This window comes from Typopeltis vanoorti, chromosome 24 (genome assembly GCF_054136105.1).
Source record: "Typopeltis vanoorti isolate ZY-2024b chromosome 24, IOZ_Tvanoo_1.0, whole genome shotgun sequence".
NCBI lineage: Eukaryota > Metazoa > Arthropoda > Arachnida > Uropygi > Thelyphonidae > Typopeltis > Typopeltis vanoorti.
The window spans coordinates 76,124,247-76,146,245 of record NC_143572.1 but is presented as its reverse complement, the minus strand read 5'-3'; the positions used below and the strand labels follow the sequence as shown (position 1 = coordinate 76,146,245).

General features: G+C 35.6%; 1 protein-coding gene across 1 annotated transcript in view; it reads left to right on the top strand.

Annotated features, from left to right (window-relative positions):
- Positions 1 to 21,999, top strand: part of Atg16 (Autophagy-related 16) — a 307,774-nt gene that overhangs the window by 159,302 nt on the left and 126,473 nt on the right. The window contains exons 9-10 of the mRNA XM_090413611.1: positions 6,037 to 6,142; positions 15,868 to 15,938. Of these exons, the coding sequence (XP_090269737.1) occupies positions 6,037 to 6,142; positions 15,868 to 15,938 (177 nt within the window). The remainder of the gene's footprint in view (positions 1 to 6,036; positions 6,143 to 15,867; positions 15,939 to 21,999) is intronic.

Below are 21,999 nucleotides of genomic sequence, written 5' to 3'. Positions count from 1 at the left end.
TCTGCTCAGGACATGGACTGGTTATTACTAACACCATGTTCCAACATAAAAATGTGCACAAATTCACATGGAGAGAAGAGGCTAGGAATAAGAAAAGTCTCATTGACTATGTTATTGTTGATAGTGATGTTTTCTCCCTGGTGCAGGACACCAGAGTGTACAGATGATTTGAAATTGGAAGTGATCACTATTTAGTCTTGAGCAGGATAAGAATTTCATATTGAAAAGAATAACATGTAAGAAAGTTTTAAAGCGAATAAAAGTTGAGCAGCTCTCAGATGTGAACTGTAGACTAAAATACACAAAGATTATTGAAGAAAAAATGAAAGAGTTTGAGAACAGGAATCAAACCTTGGAGATTCAGTGGCAAACTCTGAAGAAAACATTGATCGATTCTGCCAGAGAGGCATGTGGTGAGGTTGTCTGCAAGGATAAAAAATCAGAACTCCCTGGTGGACACAGGAAGTTAGAGGCAGTGAAGGAAAAGAAGAAAGCATATCAAAAGTTCCTGTCAAATAAGTCAGCGTGTGCTCTTAGAGAATATAGAGACAAATGCAAGAATGCTAAACACTGTGTAAAACTAGCTAAACAAAAGTCATGGAAGGACTTTGGCAAGAATGTAGAAAATAAATATCAAGAAGGTGGCAAAATATTCTGGAGGTTGTTGAAGAAGCTTAGGAATGGAGGAAAGAGTGCTGTAAAAAGAGTTAGAGATGATAAAGGTGACATGAAGATGGAAGAAAAAGATATCCTTGAAGTATGGAGTAATTACTTTGAAAAACTGCTAAATGAAACAAGCAGGGATGACAGCACAGTGGTATAAAATACTGCCCTGTCATGCAGTCAGGAATACATATCCATATTGAAGTAGAAAAAGCCATCAAAGGCTTGAAATGTGGAAAGGCTGCAGGAGTAGATGATATTCGACCAGAAATGCTGAAGTATGGTGGTATAAGAGTCTTACAGTGACAGCACTGTATAGTTCAGAAAGCCTGGACAGAGGGACGAATTCCTGAAGATTGGAGTAGAGCTCTCATAGTACCCATATATAAAAGGGGAAATAAAACTGAATGTGAGAATTACAGAGGTATTTCCCTACTGAGTGTTCCTGGCAAGATCTATACAAGTATACTTGAGAAACGGTTGAGAAGAATTGTGGAAGAAAAGCTTGGTGAAGAACAAGCTGGATTCAGGCCAAATAGAGGCTGTCAGGATCAGATCTTCACTTTATGACAAATAGTCGAAAAAGTATGGGAATATAATAAAGATCTGTATTTAAGTTTTGTCGATTTGGAAAAGGCATATGACAAAGTGCCAAGAGAGAATCTAATTAATACGTTACAATTATATGGTGTCAATGGAGCATTATATCAAGCAATACTTAGTCTTTATTTGAGTTGTAAGTCAGCAGTTAGAATTGAAGGAAGTACAGGAAGATGGTTTAATGTTAAATCTGGTGTGAGACAAGGATGTACATTATCCCCTCTGTTATTCATTATCTATATTGATCACATTATGAAGGAAAGTGTTATTAAACATGATATCAAAATAAATCCGCTGCAAGTCTGCAAGATTCTCTGACTAAATTGAATAGCTGTTGTAATAGATATGGTATGAAGGTCAGCAATAAAAAAGACAAAGACAATGAAAATAGGTAGAATCATTGAAAATGTCCGCTGTGTTGTTAATGGTGAACCGGGGAAGAAGTAAAACATTTTAGCTACTTAGGCATGATTTTTACTGAAGATGGTAAATTAAATATAGAAATAGACAACAGAATCAGCAAAGCTGGTGTGGTGGGAAGTCAATTGAATAAATTCATATGGAATAAGAGAGAAATTAGTTGGAACACTAAATTAGCTGTATACAAGACAGTTTTCAAACCAGTTTTAACTTATGGATCTGAGAGCTGTGTCAGAAGTAAAACACTTGACCAAAGACTAGAGACCACAGATATGAGAGTCCTGAGAAAGATTATAGGCATGAACAGATGGCAATATCATATTAAAAATGAGGATATTAGGAAAGAACTTGACATTGTCAGCATCCAGGAATGCGTTAGCAGAGCTAATCTCAGGTGGTATGGTCACTTAAACAGAATGGGCGAAGAAAGATTAGCAAAACACGTGTTCTCTGCCAAGTTGGCAGCAAAACGACCCAGAGGAAGACCAAGATATAGGTCGATTGATACGGTACAAAGTGTCTTAGACGATAGAAATATAAGATATGATAATGTTGGAGTCTTGACAAGTAACAGACTGATTTGGAGGAAAATTGTAGATAGGAAGTTGGCAATGATGTAATTTTTTCATGTAGTACTATCATATCCTGTACACCCCTTGAGGGCACATGGCAGGAATTTGATGATGATGATGATATATAATTTTTTTAAAGCAGCTATTTCGTTATGTGGTATATTACTTTTTGGTGGTTTAGCCTTATTTAGGATACTTACTATAACTAAATGCACATTATTGGCCATCGCCAGTGGAAGGTTGTAGATACCCCGTTCTACCTTCATCATGATTTCTAATTTTGGAATTTGTTTGGGTGTGGTGAGATACCAAACAGTAGTTTATTCAAGATTAGACTCCAGTAGAAGGCCTGTGACTAATAATTTGCCACAGGGCTCTGTTCTCTTGCCACTATGATTTAATTTGTATATTGACGATATAGGAAATGATCTGAGAGCGAACTATTCAGTTGGGTGCCAATGATGCAAAATTGGATAGAGCAATAGTCATTAAAAATAATGTTAAAATTTTGTAGTATGATTTAAATAGATTGGTAGTATGGGCAAAGGAGACTGGATGTCAGTTTAATGTGGCAAAGCGTAACATTGTGCATTTTGAGGTGAAAAGACTACCAGCTGCGTGCAATATTGATGGAACTGTACTCCAGGAAATTGTTGAAGCTAGGGATTTGGGAATGTTAGTGGATAGGGAGTTGAAGTTTAGCGGGCATATTTCAAAAAGTGAACTAAAATAGCTCATTGAATTACTTCGTTACTGAAGAACACCCTGATGAGCAAAAATATTAAATATAAAAATTAATAAAAAAAACTTTAATCAATACTTTTGTATATTTTGGCAATGTGATTTGTGCATGCAGGCACTGACAACGAACAAATGAGGCTGAAGAAGGCAACTGAAGTTGGTCCTAGAGTTCTAAATATGCCCCCTAGCAGACTAAATTGAGTTGTCCTGGCTGTTGGGCTGATGTTCTTAGGATTCAAGCTTTCCGAATTTGGGGCAATTTCATGCACCTGAATTTGTTGAGGTTTCGGAAGATTTTTAGAGCTGAGGCTGATTCCTGGAATAATCTTTCATGCTTATATTTGCTGTGGTGTAGTAAAGTGGCTTTCTTCCAGCATATTCTGTGGTGGGTGTCTAGTGCATGGTCAGCAAGTCCTGAGTGGCTATATTGGTGAAACCTGGTGTAGTCTTTGTGTTCAGATATTCTGATATTAGCTGTCCTATCTGTTTGGCCTTAGTAGGACAGTTTACAACTGCAAAGGACCTGGTATACTCCAGGTAGGTCTAGGGGAAGTGGTTGATCTTTGGTGGAGTGGATAAGGGATGCCAATTTCTTATATGGTTTGTAACAGGTAGTCAGGTCATATTTTTTTAGGATTTTTGTTAGCTTTTCAGACCTGCCCCGGATATAAGGAATGGTGATGGATTTAGTGTAATCTCTGTTGTGAATGGGGGGAGGGTAACTGGTCTGAATATTTTCTGGAGTTTTTGGGAGTTGTAGCCATTGGCTAAGAAGGTGTTAAAGATATGGTTAAGTTCAGTAGTTAGGACATTGTTATCTGAACAGATTCATTTAGCCCTGTTATATAGGATTTTTATAATCCCATATTGCTGTGAAGGGGGTAGTATGATTGCTGGTGAATGTATCTACTGTATGGATTGGTTTTCTGTAAACAGAGAAAGCTAGCGATCCATTAGGTTAGCATATAATCAGAGTGTCTAGGAAAGGGAGACTGTTGTCGACACATCATCCACGTAGCATAGCCAAACAGTGGGTTTTTATGGGGCTGAATTTGAGGCTTTTTCTTCAAAGGTCTCCATAAAGAAGTTGGCCATGGGTGAAGAGAGACAGTGGAGAACCCATGGCTGTCCTCTCTATCTGTTTGTCTAGAGTTGAAAGGTTTTAGTCTGTTAGTCACTCCATAGGCTCCTTAAGAAGTAACCTTAAGGAGAGCCTATGAACTGTTCTGATTTGTGAGCTGGTGAGATCATATTCTATAGGGAGTTAGGTAGACTGATCTAACAGTAAAGAGGTAAACTTACTTGCATAGTCAGATTAGAACTACAGTCGCATATCTCTTATCCGCTTTAGTAATTATTACTTTACTGTTGTTTTTTATTTCTTGCATAGCTTTGAATTCTTCTTTTAGATAGGTTGCTTTTAGGTAGCTTAGCTTTGGTAAGAACACTGGCTACATCGAGTCTGATATTCTTGGCAATATGGTAGGTTGCAGATACCACATTCTACCTGTATCATTATTTCTTCAGAAGGTATTTTTTTTTGGTGGTAAGGCGAAGTTGTGGCCATGTGCGCTGAGTGCTTCAGGGTAAGTGAAAACAGGTTTATTACCGTGTTGAGCAGTAGTTGAGGTCTGGAGGCAGAGTTCTTTTTTAGACTTTCAAATTTTTTAATGTGCCGACATCATGTTTTATTAAATTCTCTCTCTCTACTGAAGCACTCGAGACGTCAGAGAGGATCTCTTCTAAAGGTTGTCGTTCAGCGTAGCGGCAATCTCTTCCTCTAACACACAAATAGCCTTGGTATTGTTGGCCAAGAGAATGTGGGTGACAGTTGTACCTCTTTAAAGGGCCTTAATAAGACACCATCTTAACTGCTGTACGTAGATCTGATCATCTGGCTTTCTTGGAGATGGCAAGGAGGTGGGTGGATCCAGAGGATACAGGATTAATACAAAGGAAATTTTTCAGACCAGGTCTGGTAGTAGGATAACTAGAGGACATCCTCGGAAATTGAGCAAGAGTGTGAGGGCTAGATTTTTTTTTTTTGCTTGGAGAGTGGTGAACAAGTGGAATAGGTCGCCAGAGTCTGTTGTGTGTGTATTTGCTATGACTGTGAATGAGTTTAAAGCAAAGTATGATAGGTATTGCATGAATATTGGTAGTGTTTGCCATAATGTTTAGCCCCTCCCTCTATACATCTATGGACTCCATGTTGATATCTATTGATGAATTCTTTTTCAGTTTATGCAACAGTTCTACTCCTACTCACACACCTGAGTTTCATCATCCAAGAGATAGCAATGAGCTCGGTGTTATATACACAGGTTGATAACTTTGGGCAAAATGGGCACTCATGAGTTAAACAATTTCTACTGTTGCCTGCATACCATCTGCATTGAGTAGAATTATTCTTTTCCTTCTCATCCTTTCTTTTACTTTTGCAACGTAACTAGAATTCTTTTGAGTTATCTTTAACTTGTAAAGGCAGTTTCTTTTCATACTCAGACTTAGCTTTGCATACAATAATTGCAACTCTTCTGGCATGCTCCTTATAATTTTCATAACTCATCATCCTTATGCAAACTGTATTCCTTCCACATCTTTTTTTTTTAAGAATGCACACCCATTTTACTCCTATCCCATTTATCCTTCAAATTGTAGGGACATGTTCTGATATTGCTTCATTTAAGTATTTTTTAAATGCTTTCCATGCACTGCTAGTAAAAACTTCCTTTCCATTTAGTAAACATTATCATGGACATAACCTGGCATACTAGTCAGTTGGTCATAATTTCCTACTGTCTGGTTCAGCATGTAACCTTTTTCTGAATGGGGCATCCATAAACTTAGTCACTTCCTAAGTCAGTACAGCATGATCATTGTTATACTGTACTGACAAATGAATTCAGCTTCATTCTTGTCATGAAATTACTCGTTTTGCACCTATCATGTTTCTTTGGTAATGCATTTCATCAAAACAACCAATATAAATATATACATATATATACATATTACAAATTATTGTATTTTTACATTACAGGAGGCTCATGATGGAGAAGTAAATGCTGTAACCTGGTCTCCTTCAGGATCAAGGGTTGCTACTGGTGGTGGGGACAGAAAAGTCAAATTATGGGAAATTACACATGGTATCTCATTCATTTGAAACTAGTGAAATTAATAGGCTAGAAATTGATGCAGTTATTTCCAAACTTTATTTAGTATATTTTTTTAGTATGTAATTAATTTATATATGTTTTTAATTTCTCACATAAATTGAAAATTTTATTGCTAATTCTGGATTCTTCATTATTCAGATATATCAGCCTTAGTGTGATTTTGTATTGATTCACATCTTAAATTTGAATTCTTCTTTAGAATTCAAATGTTGAAGCCTGTGTTATTCTGGTTAGTTCATCTGTTTTGAAGAGTGAAATCAGTTTCAGGGAATTTTTCATTTTGTTCTCCATTGGGTTTTTTCTTAATAAATCAATCCTGTACACACAAGTTTTTTTTTGCAAATACACAGTTCAACCAGTATACAGTGGGGAAAAAAATGTGACAATACATAACACCAAAAACTTGCTGAACACAAAGTATGTTTGGTCAGTTCCCTAAAATATATTTTTCATCAAATATCTGATATATACCCTCAGTGGATGTACTATCGTAGTTATCATCATCAATACCCTTTGGCATCTGATGCAATTTTTATTATTTTCTGCCATTCACTTCCATCCATTGCCAGGAGACTGAATGCTTTCCACACTACTCCTTTACATCATCTACCTACATCATTCATCTTGGTTGTCCTCTTCCATTTATGTAATTCATTCATCTGAACATAAAGATTTTGATATTTTTGCTGTTATTCATCATGCAGGTATGTCCAGAAAGTGTTGTTTGTTTCTAATTATTTTCCACATTAGATTATTTACTTCTTTTTATTTTTTATTTTTTTCTTATAGAGTTCTATATTCGTTATCCTTCCCATCCATTCAATTCTTAGAACTTTTTTATAGTGTTCTATCCAATATTTACATCACAAAATCTCTGACTCATGAATATAAGTCATTACCCATGACTTATATTCTTGTAGGGCAGTTAGGAAATATCCTGTTTCCAGTACTCTCTTACAGCTTTGTGTCAAGGCTCACAATTTTACTTTACATATCTTATCCATTGCTTGTAGGCTTACTTTTTTTGTTATCTGAAATCAAGTCTTATATAACGAATGCATTATGTTGCTCTCTAGGTTTTAAGCTCCTAATCCCATACAGTTCATTGACCTTTATTTGGTGCTTTATCCTCTTCTTTCTTTCTGTCAATGTGTAATTTTTTTCAATAGTGATTATCTTTCCTTTTTCACATTAGCACTGGTTTTCACTTTCTGATTAGCACTTTCTACTTAATCCTCAACAATGGCTGTCATCTGCAAATCTTAATTATTGATTCTTGTACCTTGAACAGAAATTCCAATTAATATCCATTCTTTCCAAAGGTATAAAAAACTGCTCAAGGATATTGGATCTCTTTTTTCATGCTACATTGTCTGGAAGAACCATCTTACTGTTTTTCCACCATTTCTCATAGCAGTCTGCATTATTATTGATATTCTGCAGTACGCACATTAGATTCAAGTAGAGTCCATGCTACTTATCTATGCTTCTGAATGCTTTTTAAAGAAAACCTACACAATTAATCTTAATATTTGGTGCATAGTACTCCTGCCTCTTTTGAATCCTGCCTGCTCATCTTCGAGAATTTCTTCCGTAGTTTACTTATTCTTCCAGCAGACTTCAAATTGTATCAATTCACCTGCATCTTGGTCTTCCTGTTATTCTTTTTCCTACCATCCTGACATCAGGCACTTACTTTGCACAGCTTTCCTCCCTTGTTCTGTTTAAGTGACCTTACCACCTTAGATTAGCTCTGCGTGCAAACACACACACATTCCTTAATGCTAACAATGTCAAGCTTTCACAATATCTTCATTATTAATATGATTCTGCCATTGATGCCATCTGTTCACTCCTGTAATTTTTCTAATAACTCTCATGTCTGTGCTCTAAAATTTTTGATGGAGTAATTTATTTCTAACCCAGCTCATAGAACCATAAGTTAAAATTGACTTGAACACTGTCTTGTATGTGGCTAGATTATAGTGTTTTGACTAATTTCTCTCTTATTAAAGTTAAATGGGAGTTAAATGAATAAATTTATATGGAATACCATATAAATTTATTCATTTAACTCCCATACCATACCGGCTTTGTTAATTCTGTTGTCTATTTCCATATTTAATTTGCCATCTTCACTACAAATTGTGCTAAATAGCTGAAATGTTTTATTTGTTCTATAGGTTCTCCATTCAGGAGGTACTTTCAGTTCTGATTTTCACAGTCTTTTTATTTTTCCAACTGATTTTTATACCAAACTGATTACAGATGTTATTCAATTTAGTTAAAAGAAATCCTGCAATCTTTTACTGGATTTGTTTACAAGTATATCATCTTCTGCATAAAGTGAAGAGCTGAGATGAATATCTCCAGTTTTGATATTGGGCATAATGCAATTTCCTTCATAGTGTGATCGATGTAGATGATGAATAGCAGTGGAGATGGGCATCCTTGTTTCTTTCTTCCTAAAATCAGGTCCATCTCTCTGTATTTCTTTTATTTCTAACTGCTGACCTGCAACTCAAATATAGACTATGTATGGCTCGATATAATGTCCCATTTACACCATGTAATTATATAGTGTTTTGAAGAGCTTTTCTACCTAATCTAGCCATAAATACTATTACAACTTGAACAGTGCATAAACCTTTAATCTATCAGTAAATAACAGCTTTCAGCACATACAACCCACATGTATAATGTACGTTTAGAAGCACTCAGTTCAAAATGTTCCCCCTTTTGCCTCACATATCCAAAATCTGTGAGGCCACATGTTGAAGGTGGTATGCACAACATCCAATGGAAATGCTGCCACTGCTTGCTCCAAATCTACCTTCAGGTTGACAGCATTGTTTCTTGCAGGCTACTCTCCCTCTCAAGCTCCGACCACAATTTGAAGTCCAATGGACAGCCAATCATATGGTGGTATGCAGTTTAGCACATTCACCTCCAACCACTGTTGTGTGGTCCTTGCCTTGTATGCAGGTTCTGAGTCTTGTTGAAAGGTCCATGGCTACCATGAAACAAATTGTTGTTCAGAGACTGGCCCACACCTTTCTGCATGGTGTCTTGATACACTTTGATGGAGAGTTTGACTCATTTCTTGCAGAAATGCAACCTGGATACCCCTGTATGCCAACCCCCACCAAACAATCATTAACACAGGATGATGACCTCTCTGAATCCTGGGTGCTATGCCACTTACTGTGCAACCATCTGGGGCATATACTCAATTGTTTTGGCAGTTAAACGACTTCAGTGATGAAAATCTTATCTGTGAAGAGGATATCTTTGTCTGTTGTTCACATATTGCTGGAGAAGTGCCTTTGATTTATCTCCCTCTGCCACATAAGTTGTGGTGTTAGGAAGTGTCCAGCACAACAACAATAGACTCTTATCCCCAGGTCATCAGTTAGTACACATGACATTGTTCTCTGCAAGACTTTCATCTTTTGCAACATCATTTATGCATTCTCACAGGATCGTGACAGAGGCATGACTTCACATCTCTCACCAGCTGTTGCATCCTTGTGCAATGTGGTTCTTTGGTGGTCAAATACATTTTCTGTATCGTTTTAATAGTCCAGTACACAAACATTCTACTGATACAAAGTGTTTTTAGTGTGTTGAAAATAACAGATGGCTGCATTCCAACCTTGTGAAATCCTATCAACTAGACAACTCTCTCTACTGATAAACACGCGAATGTTGATTGTACACAGTGCCACTCTTACTTATTCATGTGGGATTCTCCCCTTTTCCTCCCCCATCCCTTAGGACAGGTTGAGACCTCCTAATGAGGAATTAAGTATGTATTTTATGACTGTAGATCTCTTTGTGTTCACGGGGTGGTTTGCTTGTTCTGGGGGGGGGGGAGATGAAAAAACCCCTACCTCCATATGAGACCGACTAACTCACCTTTAGTTGAAAGAGACCAGATAATGGTTCCTCACATCTTGGACGGGAATCGAACCAGGTCTTTCCAACCAAAGGGCTTTGTCTATACCAACTAACTGAACCTACGATGGCTGTATAGTGCCACTAACAGAAATGGGCTCGTGCAATTCTTTGGATAACTCAGGGGTGTGCAGAAGTTATAACAGTATTTATGGCAAAACTTTAGATCTGCAAGACTTAAATACAGATTCTTGTTATGAGTGTATTCCCATGATTTGTCGTAAAGTGAAAATCAGAACCCAACAACTTTTATTTGGTCTGGACCCAGCTTGCCCTTCAAGTTTCAGTTGTACAATTTATGTTCACATAAATCTTACTGGGAATATGCAGCATTGCAATTCCTCTGTGATTCTCAAATTCAGTTTTTATTTCTCCTTTTATGATTGCTACTATTAAAGCACTACTACTGTAATCATCTGGAATTCGATCCTGTGACCAGCCTATCTGACTAGTGCAGCATAAAACTTTTATGCCTTCATATGAGCATTTCTGGTTGAATATCATATACCCCAGTTGCCATTCCGCATTTGTTTTTGATGGTTTTTCTACCACATATATTAATAGGTACTCCTGACTGTATTTCTCTGGAATATTTTCTAGTTCAGAATTTATTCATCCTATTCTTTTTAGTTTGATCTTATTAGCTTCGTTTAGTACAGTTGACCCTTGAACAACGCTGATTTGAACTGCATGGGTCCCATTTATATGCAGATTTTTTCCAGTAAATATATTGGAAATTTTTTGTTGAGATTTGTGATAAAAACTTGCAGACAAACTGCATAGCCTAGAAATATTGAAAAAATTAAGAAAGAGTTACGTATATCATGAATTCATAAAATACATGTAGATACTGGTGTATTTTATCATTTACTACCCTAAAACATATACAGATCTATTATATGTAGGGCTAACCCCCTGTGTTGTTCAAGGGTCAACTGTATTTGTTATTATTTAGCTTTCTTTATCTCTTTATAGATTTCTATATTTAATAAGCAATTCACAAAAAAAAAATTATGCCTAAATAGCTATTACTGCATATTGCTGATTTTCATTCCATATTTCTTACAGCAGTTATTAAATTTAGTCATGAAGTCAGGAAACATAATATATGGTGCACGTTATGTAGGCTGTGTCAATGATCTAAAGACGTTTTGATTGCTTGGAAAATTTTTCGTTAGAGATGGCAAATATCAGATGCTGTATAGACAGTGAACATTAACAGTGTTGCAATGCATGTTTATGTCTTGAGCTTTTCTTAATTTTTGTTTCATTTTTTTGAGTCAGAAATTGTTACTTTTTCTATTTATAAAATGTGATTGTGTTCAATTGCACATGGTGCTATTTCTGTGGTTGTAGTTTTTTGGGTTTCATTAGTTTTTTTTTTTTTTTTATATATAAAAGAGCAAACTAATAATAATGGTAAGTACTTGGTGGATTTCTGTTCAAGACATAGGCTAGTTATTACTAACACCATGTTCAAACATAAAAATGTGCACAAATTCACATGGAGAAAAGATGCAAAAAATAAGAAAGGTCTCATTGACTATGTCATTGCTGATAGCAGTGTTTCCCCACTGGTTCAGGACAAAAGAGTATAGAGACGAATTGAAATAGGAAGTGATCACTATGTTTTGAGCAGGATAAAATTGAACTGCATATTGAAAAGAAGATTGTGTAAGAAAGTTTTTAAAAGGAATCAAAGTTGAGAATCTTTCAGTGATGAACTGCAGATGCAAATACACAAATGTTATTCAAGAAACCAAACCTTGGAGATTCAGTGGCAAACCCTGAAGAAAACATTGATTGATTCGGCCAGAGGGGGCATGTAGTGAGGTTGTCTGTAAGGATAGAAAAATCAGAACTCCGTTGTGGACTCGGGAAGTTAGAGTCAGTCATGGAAAAAGAAGAAAGCGTATTGAAAGTTCCTGTCAACTAAGTCAGGTTGTGCTCTTAGAGAATATAGAGGAAAATGTAAGAAAACAAAGCACTATGTAAAACTAGCTAAAATAACTTCATGGGAAGACTTTGGCAGGAACATAGAAAATAAATATCAGGACAGTGGCAAAATATATTAGAGGCTATTGAAAATGCTTAGAAATGGAGGGAAGAGCACTATAAAAGAAATCAGTTGATAAAGATGACATGAAAACTGAAGATAAAGATATTCTAGATGTCTGAAGTAATTACTTTGAAAGATTACTAAATGAAACAAGCAGTGTTAGCACAGTGGAAGAAACACTCAACAGAAATGTAGTCAGGAATAGATCATCATCAAATTCTTGACATATATCCTCAGAGGGTATGTAGAATTTTATTATAGCTTTATGAAAATGTAAAATCTCTAATGATAAGTGACTTGTTCCATTTTACGGTTTTATAGGGAGATTGCACTTAAATGTCAAATTTTGTCTGCAATAATTTTGTAATTGTAATAACTTAACTATTAACCTTTGTTAAAATAGTATGGCGCATGACATCATTATGTAATGCTGTTAACCCATGCCCATATATGGCAATTTCAAAAGACGTGTGAAGTATGACGTCATCATGTTCAGATGTCAGTGATTAAAGGATTTGAAACCTGAATGAACATGAAGATGTCACTATCAACAATGATGTAGTCAATGAGGCCTTTTCTTATTTCTTGTGTCTTCTCTCCATGTGAACTTGTGCACATCTTTATGTAGAAATATCATGTTAGTAATGACTAGTCTGCGTCCTGAGCAGAAGTCCAGTAAATACTTACCATTATTATTAGCTTTGTCCGCCAAATTTTCCCAAAATGTTCCTATATTATGTCTGGGATTTATTTCCTACTCTGCCGTTTAGATCTCCAACAAGGACTTTTTTCCATTTTCTTGATGTCAGCTGCTTGTTCTAATGACTCAAAAAATTCCTCTACTTCTTCCTTGGAAGAAATTTCTGTGGGACCATAGGCACAAATAAATTTCGTTGTCCATGTCCCCATTTTGAAGTTTGCCCACATAACTCTACTTGAAACTGCTTTTCAATCCAGAAGTTTATCTTCATGTTTGGTGTTGAATGCTATCACTACTCCTTCCTTTCCTTGATCATTATTACCTGAAAATAACATCCTATACTTATGATTTAGTAAGATTTCACCTGTTTTTGTCTTCATCTCAGTAATGCCAATTATATCCTCATGGTACTTTTCCAATTTTTCTGCAAGTTCAATTTCCTTTTCATTAATACTCCTTATATTGATGAGTTCCTGTCTTCAGTTCTTCTGACGTTGGGTTTTCTTCTTCGTCTAGATATTGTTGGTTCTTGTTAAGAATGAGAGAGGAAAAGGAAAAGAGGAAAAGTGCTTTTCTTCTCATGAAGGCAGGAAAAAGACCCAGAGTAATACCAAGATCTAGGTTGATTGATACAGTAAGAAGGGCCTTAGAAGATTGAAATATGAGATGTGATAATATTGGAGTTTTGACACATCACAGATTAATTTGGAGGAAAATAGTCAATAGTAAGTTAGTACTACATGAAAAGGTTACACCATTATGACCATAATATTGTGTACCTTCCTCCCATCCAAGTGTACATATCAGGAATTTGATGATAATGCTGGATGAATATATATATAATATAAATCCACCTTAATATCTTTATTCTAATATGAAATGTTATTTACAGATATAGGGTTTCATCATATTTTTTCATCTCAAATTTACAATATTTGTAGACTGTGGATCGTACTGGTTTTGCTGATACATGTAGTTATTATTTATGAAATTTATTTCCTGGTAAAAATCGCTGTTATAAATGGCAAAGATTTTCTTGTAAAGTTAAAGTGCATCAGTTAAAGGTAGTAAAGCATCTTCCCATCTATTGTCACAGTATAAGCATATTGTAAAAGCATATTTTGAGAAACTAATGTTTGTGTACATGTTTGTCTATCTGGTCCTACAAATCCAGACAGACAAAGAGTTCATTTTCCAATGGGATCTCAATCTCGCAGCATGCCACACTTCAAAAAAAAGTGAAAGAGATCCTCAAAAAACCACAACATCCAATTGCTTCAGTAGCCAATTAACTCTCCTGACATTAACCCAATAGAAAATTTGTGGACCATATTGAATAAGATACTTGCAAAATTAAAATGTGATACACAAAGGATAACTTAATACAATCCTTAAATGAAGAGCCATGAAACTCTTTGATTCTAATCTTTGAGTTTCTTATTCGGCTTTGAAATAATGTGGGATTTAATATCCCCTTAATTTAAATAATTAATACAATTCATTATAAAAGTATGGGTTTGAGATGTAGAAATTAAAAAAATGTGTTCTACATTGGTAGCATCCATGTCTAAGTGAATGAATGAACTTATTAGGAAAAGAGGAGCACATATAAATTATTAGGTAAAGTTGGTGTTTATTTTTGTACTTATTTTCTTGTAAAATTAAAATTTTTCTTTAAAACGTGAGTGTTTGAATTAATTTGTTCACTACTGTAGAATATGTTTTATTTAATAACATAAAAGAAAATTTCTCCAAACACTGTATAGTATCCCTATCATCCTGAAATGGAACTCCTATTGAGTTTTGGGGATATATGATAAACAAGCATGGGTTCTTGGCAAATATATTTTCTGCATGGTGAGTAAGGTTTTATATAATTTGTTGAGCCCTGTGTATCTCTCTTTTCTGAGACCCATAAAAGGTAGGTTCAATATTTAGATAATTCAAAAATGACATACGAAACTTTTCGAGCTGTTTCAACCCTGAAACAAACACAATGGGGATGATGCTTACATGAAATTCATTTGCCACTTAGACATTCCTAAATATGCATTACCACAATGGGATTAAACTGTTACCTGTTACTTTGAAGAATGTAGTTGCTATCCACATAGCTTACTGGACCAACATGTAATTTGTTTCTTAATCAAAATCCATTTGATAAAGAAACCACCAGTAATAAACATCATAAAAATTAATACTAAGGTGCTTAGGCATAAATGCATCAGAAATATTATCTTTTTATTATTTCTTTTGACATCTAAATATCTGTAAAAATAAATCATGTTAACATGTTAATATCTTTCACTATTCCATTATGGATAAATGTATCCAAAAATACTGTTATTGTAATCTTTCTTTTCACATTAAAATGAATTCTATGTTAAAAGCATTCTGGTTCCCACAATTTCTGTTAATGTTTGTCCTGGCTTTAAACTAAAGACTATTTGAATACATTGTATCAGATCTCTCATTTCTTAGGAATGACGTTTACTTAGTCTTTCCTGATGCCATCACATTACACCTATAGCCTTCAAAAAATTGGTGCCTTTTTCTGCTTAAAACACCTATCCATCTACAATCTCTGTACAAATCCAAATACAACAGACCTTAGAATATTGTTTTTTTATTTCAGGTGGTGTACCCAAAAGTTCCTATAAATCTTTGATGTCCAAAAGAGTAGATTGACTACTGATCACACCCTCTTCTCTCTCTCTCTCTCTCTCTCTCTCAGACTCCCCTAACTTTAGTTATTGGTTCCAAAACTACTTTCTTCCAGGTTGGGTATGCATCAGAAATATACTGATACTGATATTTTAATAGATCACGTAATAGCTATGAAATTTTATATGAAATGCTATGTATGTATTAAGGCCTCTGCATAAGGTTCACCAGATGGACTGATCCAAAAATTTTGCTCAGATAGTGCATGCATTATTAGACATTTTTTATGTTGACAAAGTATCTGTATATTTTCAGGTCAAGTGCTCTTAAAAGGAACTTTAGCAGAAAGTAATGCTGCTGTGATGTCAGTTGAATTTGATGCTGATGTAAGTAATGATTTGTTCAAAACATTAAAGAATAAAAAATTTAAAGCATAAGATGTGAAGGAATAGCATACACTTGTAGATAAGCTTATACGTTGCTTAGACATCTAATATTTTAGGAAATGACAATGTAAACTAAGTTATTAATTATAAAAACTTTAATTAATAACTACCAATATTTCAGCAATGTTACATTGTCATCTTCAGAGATCACAAAACAATGATATGCGTATGTAGGCACTTACGCTAAGCAAATGAGGCTGAAGAAAGGCAACTGATGTCGATCCTGGAGTCCTAAAAGGTGTCCCCTAGCAAGCTAAATTGGGTTGTCTTGGCTGTTGAGCTGACAATCTCTTAGAAGTAAGCTTCCCAAATTTGGGGCAGTCTCATGCACCCAAATTTGTTGAGGTTTGGGAAATTTTTCAGACTAAGGCTGATTGAAGGAATAATCCTTCATAATTGTACTTGTTGTGGTGTAATAAAGTTGCCTTCTTCCAGCGTATTCTGTGGTGGGTGTTCAATGTATGGTCAGCAAGTCTAGAATGAATTCGTGGAACCGGTTGTAGACCTTGTGTTCAGATATCCTGATATTGACTGTATTAGAACATGCAACTGCAAAGGACCTGGTATATTTCAGGTAGGTCTAGAGGAAGTGTTTGGTGGAGCATATAAGAGATGCCAATTTCTTATGTGGATTGTAACTAGTTGGTTGTCATATTTGGATATATGGAATGGTGATAGATTTAGAGTAATCTACTATGAATGGAGAGTAGGGGGGGTTGTAGTTAACTGATTTTAATACTTTTTTTGGATATTTTTGGGGCTGTAGCCATTGGTTAAAAAAGGTGTTAAGGATATGGTTAAATTCAGTAGCTCATCATCAAATTCCTACCATGTACCCTCAAGGGGTGTACAGGATATGATAGTACTACATGAAAAATTTACATCATTACTAACTTCCTATCTACAATTTTCCTACAAATCAGTCTGTTACTTGTCAAGACTCCAACATTATCAGATCTTATATTTTTATCGTCTAAGGCACTTTGTACCATATCAATCCACCTATATCTTGGTCTTCCTCTGGGTCGTTTTCCTGCCAACCTGGCAGAGAATACTTGTTTTGCTAATCTTTCCTTGCCCATTCTGTTTAAGTGACCATACCATCTGAGATTAGCTCTGCTAATGCATTCCTGGATGCTGACAATGTCAAGTTCTTTCCTAATATCCTCATTTTAAATATGATATTGCCATTGATGCCATCTGTTCACACCTCTAATCTTTCTCAGGACTCTCATATCTGTGGTCTCTAGTCTTTGGTCAAGTGTTTTACTTTTGACCCAGCTCTCAGATCCATAAGTTAAAACTGGTTTGAACACTGTCTTGTATACAGCTAATTTAGTGTTCCGACTAATTACTCTCTCATTCCATATGAATTTATTCAATTGACTTTCTACCATACCAGCTGTGTTGATTCTATTGTCTATTTCTATATTTAATTTACCATCTTCACTAAAAATCGTGCCTAAGTAGCTGAAATGTTTTACTTGTTCCACAGGTTCTCCATTCACAACACAGTTGACATTTTCAATGATTCTGCCTATTTTCATTGTCTTTGTCTTTTTATTGCTGACCTTCATACCATATCTATTACAACAGTTATTCAATTTAGTCAGAGAATCTTGCAGACTTGTAGCGGATTTATTTAGAAGTATAACATCATCCGCATAAAGCAAAGAGCTGACATTACCATCTCCAATTTTGATATCATGTTTAATACCACTTTCCTTCATAATGTGATCCATATAGATAATGAATAACAGAGGGGATAATGTACATCCTTGTCTCACACCAGATTTAACATTAAACCATCTTCCTGTACATCCTTCAATTCTAACTGCCGACTTACAACTCAAATAAAGACTATAAGTATTGCTTGATATAATGCCCCATTGACACCATATAACTGTAGCGTATTGAATAGCTTCTCTCTTGGCACCTTGTCATATGCCTTTTCCAAATCGACAAAACTTAAATACAGATCTTTGTTATATTCCCATGATTTCTCCACTATTTGTCGTAAAGTGAAGATCTGATCCTGACAGCCTCTATTTGACCTGAATCCAGCTTGTTCTTCACCAAGCTTTTATTCCACAATTCTTTGCAACTGTTTCTCAAGTATACTTGCATATATCTTACCTGGCACACTCAGTAGGGAAATACCCCTGTAATTCTCACATTCAGTTTTATTTCCCTTTTTATATATGGGTACTATGAGAGCTCTACTCCAATCATCGGGAATTCGTCTCTCTGTCCAGGCATTCTTAACTATGCAGTGCAACCACTTAAGACTTTTATACCACCATACTAGAGCATTTCTGGTCGAATATCATCCACTCCTGCTGCCTTTCCACATTTCAAGCCTTTGATGGCTTTTTTCTACTTCAAGTATGGATATGTATTGCTGACTGCATGCCTGGTCAATGATTTTTACCACTGTGCTGTCATCGCTGCTTGTTTAATTTAGCAGTTTTTCAAAGTAATTACTCCATACTTCAAAGAATATCTTTTTCTCCAGTTTTCATGTCACCTTTATCATCTCTAACTCGTTTTACAGCACTCTTTCCTCCATTCCTAAGCTTCTTTAACAACCTCCAGAATATTTTGCCATCTTCTTGATATTTATTTTCTATGTTGCTGCCAAAGTTCTCCCATAACTTTTGTTTAGCTGGTTTTACACTGTTCAGCTTTCTTACATTTGTCTCCGTATTCTCTAAGAGCACAAGCTGACTTATTTGCCAGGAACTTTTGATTTGCTTTCTTCTTTTCCTTCACTACCTCTTTAACTTCCTGTGTCCACCATGGAGTTCTAATTTTTCTTATCCTTGCAGACAACTTCACCACATTCCTCTCTAGCTGAATCAATCAGCGTTATCTTCAAGGCTTGCCACTGACTCTCCAAGGTTTGGTTCCTGTTCTCAAACTCTTTCATTTTTTTCCTCAGTAATTTTTGTGTATTTTAGTCTACAGTTTCACATCCGAGAGCTGCTCAACTTTTATTCACTTTAAAACTTTCTTACATGTTATTCTTTTCAATATGAAATTCATTTTTATCCTGCTCAAGGCTGAATAGTGATCTTCCAATTTCAAATCCTCTGTACACTCTGGTGTCCTGCACCAGGGAGAAAACATCACTATCAACAATAACATAGTCAATGAGACTTTTCTTATTCCTTACCTCTTCTCTCCATGTGAATTTGTGCACATTTTTATGTTGGAACATGGTGTTAGTAATAACCAGTCCATGTCCTGAGCAGAAATCCAACAGATATTTGCCATTATTATTAGCTTTGCTCTTTTCTCCAAATTTTCCCAAAATATTTTTGTATATCTCACAATCACTTCCTACTCTGCTATTTAGATCCCCAACAAGGACCAACTTTTCCTTTTTCATTGTGTCAGTTGCTTTTTCTAAAGCCTCAAAAAATTCCTCCACTTCTACCTTAGTAGAACCTTCTGTGGGACCATAGGCACAAATAAGTCTCATTGTCCAGTTCTCCATTCTCATATTTGCTCAAATTCAGTAGTTATGGCATTGTTATCTGAACTGATTAATTTTGTTGTGGGGGGGTGACTGCTGGTGAATGTAGCTACCTGTATGTGTAGGTTTTCTGTAAACAGAGAAAGCCAGGGATCCATCAGGCTAACATGTAATCAGAGTGTCTAGGAAAGGGAGCCTGTTGTTGTTTTCCTTTTCCGAGGTAAACTGGATCCTGGAGTGTTGATTGTTTAAGTCTGTTGAGAAATTGTGGAGTGTATCCAGCAGATGCAGCCAAATAGCAAACACATCATCCACATAGCGTAGCCAAACAGTGGGTTTATGTGGGGCAGAGTTTAAAGCTTTTTCTTCAAACATTTCCATGAAGAAGTTGGCCAGGGTTGGAGAGAGTGGAGAACCCGTGGCTATCCCTTCTATTTGTTTGCAGAATTTTCGTTGCCAAATGAAATAACTTGAGTTCATGGTAAACTGAAATAGGGCTGAAATCAGGAGGAAATTGGCTTAGATGAAGGCTGAGGCATCTTTGAGTGGGACATTGGTGAAAAAGGAGGAGATATTAAAACTGACCATTATGTCAGTGTGTTGGAGTGAGAGGTTTTCTATACTGGCTTTAAAGTGGGCTGAGTTTTTTATGTGTGAAGATGTGTTGCCAGTATATTGTGTGAGCACTTTGGCTAATTTGTAATTTGTTGAATCAATGCATCCACAATACGATGCAATGGTACATTTTGCTTATGGATTTTTGGTAGTCCATATATCCGTGGGGGGGGGGGTCTAGAGTTAAAAGATCTTAAAGTAAAGAGGCAAGATTACGTCTGTAATCTGATTGGTTTAGAACCACAGTGACATTTTCCTTATCTGCTTTTGTAAATTTTTTGTTGTTACTTTTCATTTCTTGTTGAATTCTTCTTTTGATAGGTTGCTCTTTGGTGGTTTTGGCTTGTGTAAGAACACTGACTACATCCAGTCTGATATTGTTGGCAATATGGTTGTGAAGGCTGTGAATATCTCGTTCTACCCTTATCATTATTTCTTTTGTGGGGATCTTTTCAGGTGCTATAGTGAGGTAGTGCACTCATGAATGCACTGATTGTTTCAGGGTAAGGAATGATAGGTTTATTACTGTCTTGATAAGTAGTTGAGGTTTGAAAGCAGAGTTTTTTTGTATACTTTCAAATTTTTAATGTGAAGACATTGTATTCTTGGAAATTCTTTTTCTGCTGAAGTGTTCGAGACATTGGTGAGGAAAGGATCATCCAAAGGTTGACGTTCAGTATAGTAGCAAGCTCTGTTTCTAGCGCATGAATAGCTTCGTTAGTCTTGGCCAAGAGAATGCAGGTGGTGGCAATCTGCTCCCTTAGAAGACAAAAACAATGCTGGCCTTGTTTAACCAGGCAACACCCCAGCCAGCATGAAGTTCTGCCATGTTGTACCATCATTTTACATTGTGGTTTAAGTCAATAAGAATACAATTTGGTCAAATAATCTCAAATTATAAGTCCATCCTCATATGTTCAATATCCAGGTAGGTACCTAATAGGGTGCACCACAAGAATATGACGATGGGACATTAGGTCAGAAATCCTGGTCAGGTCTCTGAATTCCCTAAGATGCTAACTGTAGATCTCCTCCCAATTATACAGCTTTGACCCTTAAGCATCTCTACACAAACATTATTGAAGAAAATTTTAAGCAATTTGAAAAGAACTAAATATTGGAGTCTCAGTATCAAACTCTGAACAGACATTGATTCATATAGAGTGGTATGTGGTGAAGTTGTCTGCAAGGATGGAAAAATAAGAACTATTTGGTGGATACATGAAGTTAAAGAAGCAGTTCTGAAAAATGAGAAGGCATACCAAAAGTTCCTAGCATATAAGTTGACAAGTATCGTAAAAGAATACAGAGAAAAACTTAAAAGAGCTAAACTATGCGTAAAATTATCTAAACCAATGTCATGGAAAGACTTGACATTGGTTTAGATAATAAGAATCTTAGAAATGGAGGAAAGAGTACTGTAAAAGGAATCAGGTATGATCGATGTGACATAACTGGTGATAAGAATATCCTAGATATCTGGAGTAATTACTTAGAAAGATTGTTAAAAGAAACAAGCAGTGACAGAACCATACTAGAAAATATTCAATAGGGATGTAAAGAGGAATATGTATCAATAATTAAGGTAGAAAAAAACATTAAAAACTTAAATGTGGAAAGGCAGCTAGAGTAGATGATATTTGACCAGAAATGCATAAGTATGAAGGTATGAAAAGTTTTGCAGTGGCTATGCTGCATAACGTAACAGTTCCTATCTTTTAAAAATTGAATAAAGCCGAATGTGAGAATCACGAGGAATTTTTTCTACTAAGTATTCCAGGTAAGATTTATGCAAGCATATTTAGAAATAGATCAAGAAAGATTGTGAAAGAGAAGCTTGGAGAAGAACAAGCTAGGTTCAGACCAAATAGAGGTTGTCAAGATCAGATTTTCACTTTATGACCAATA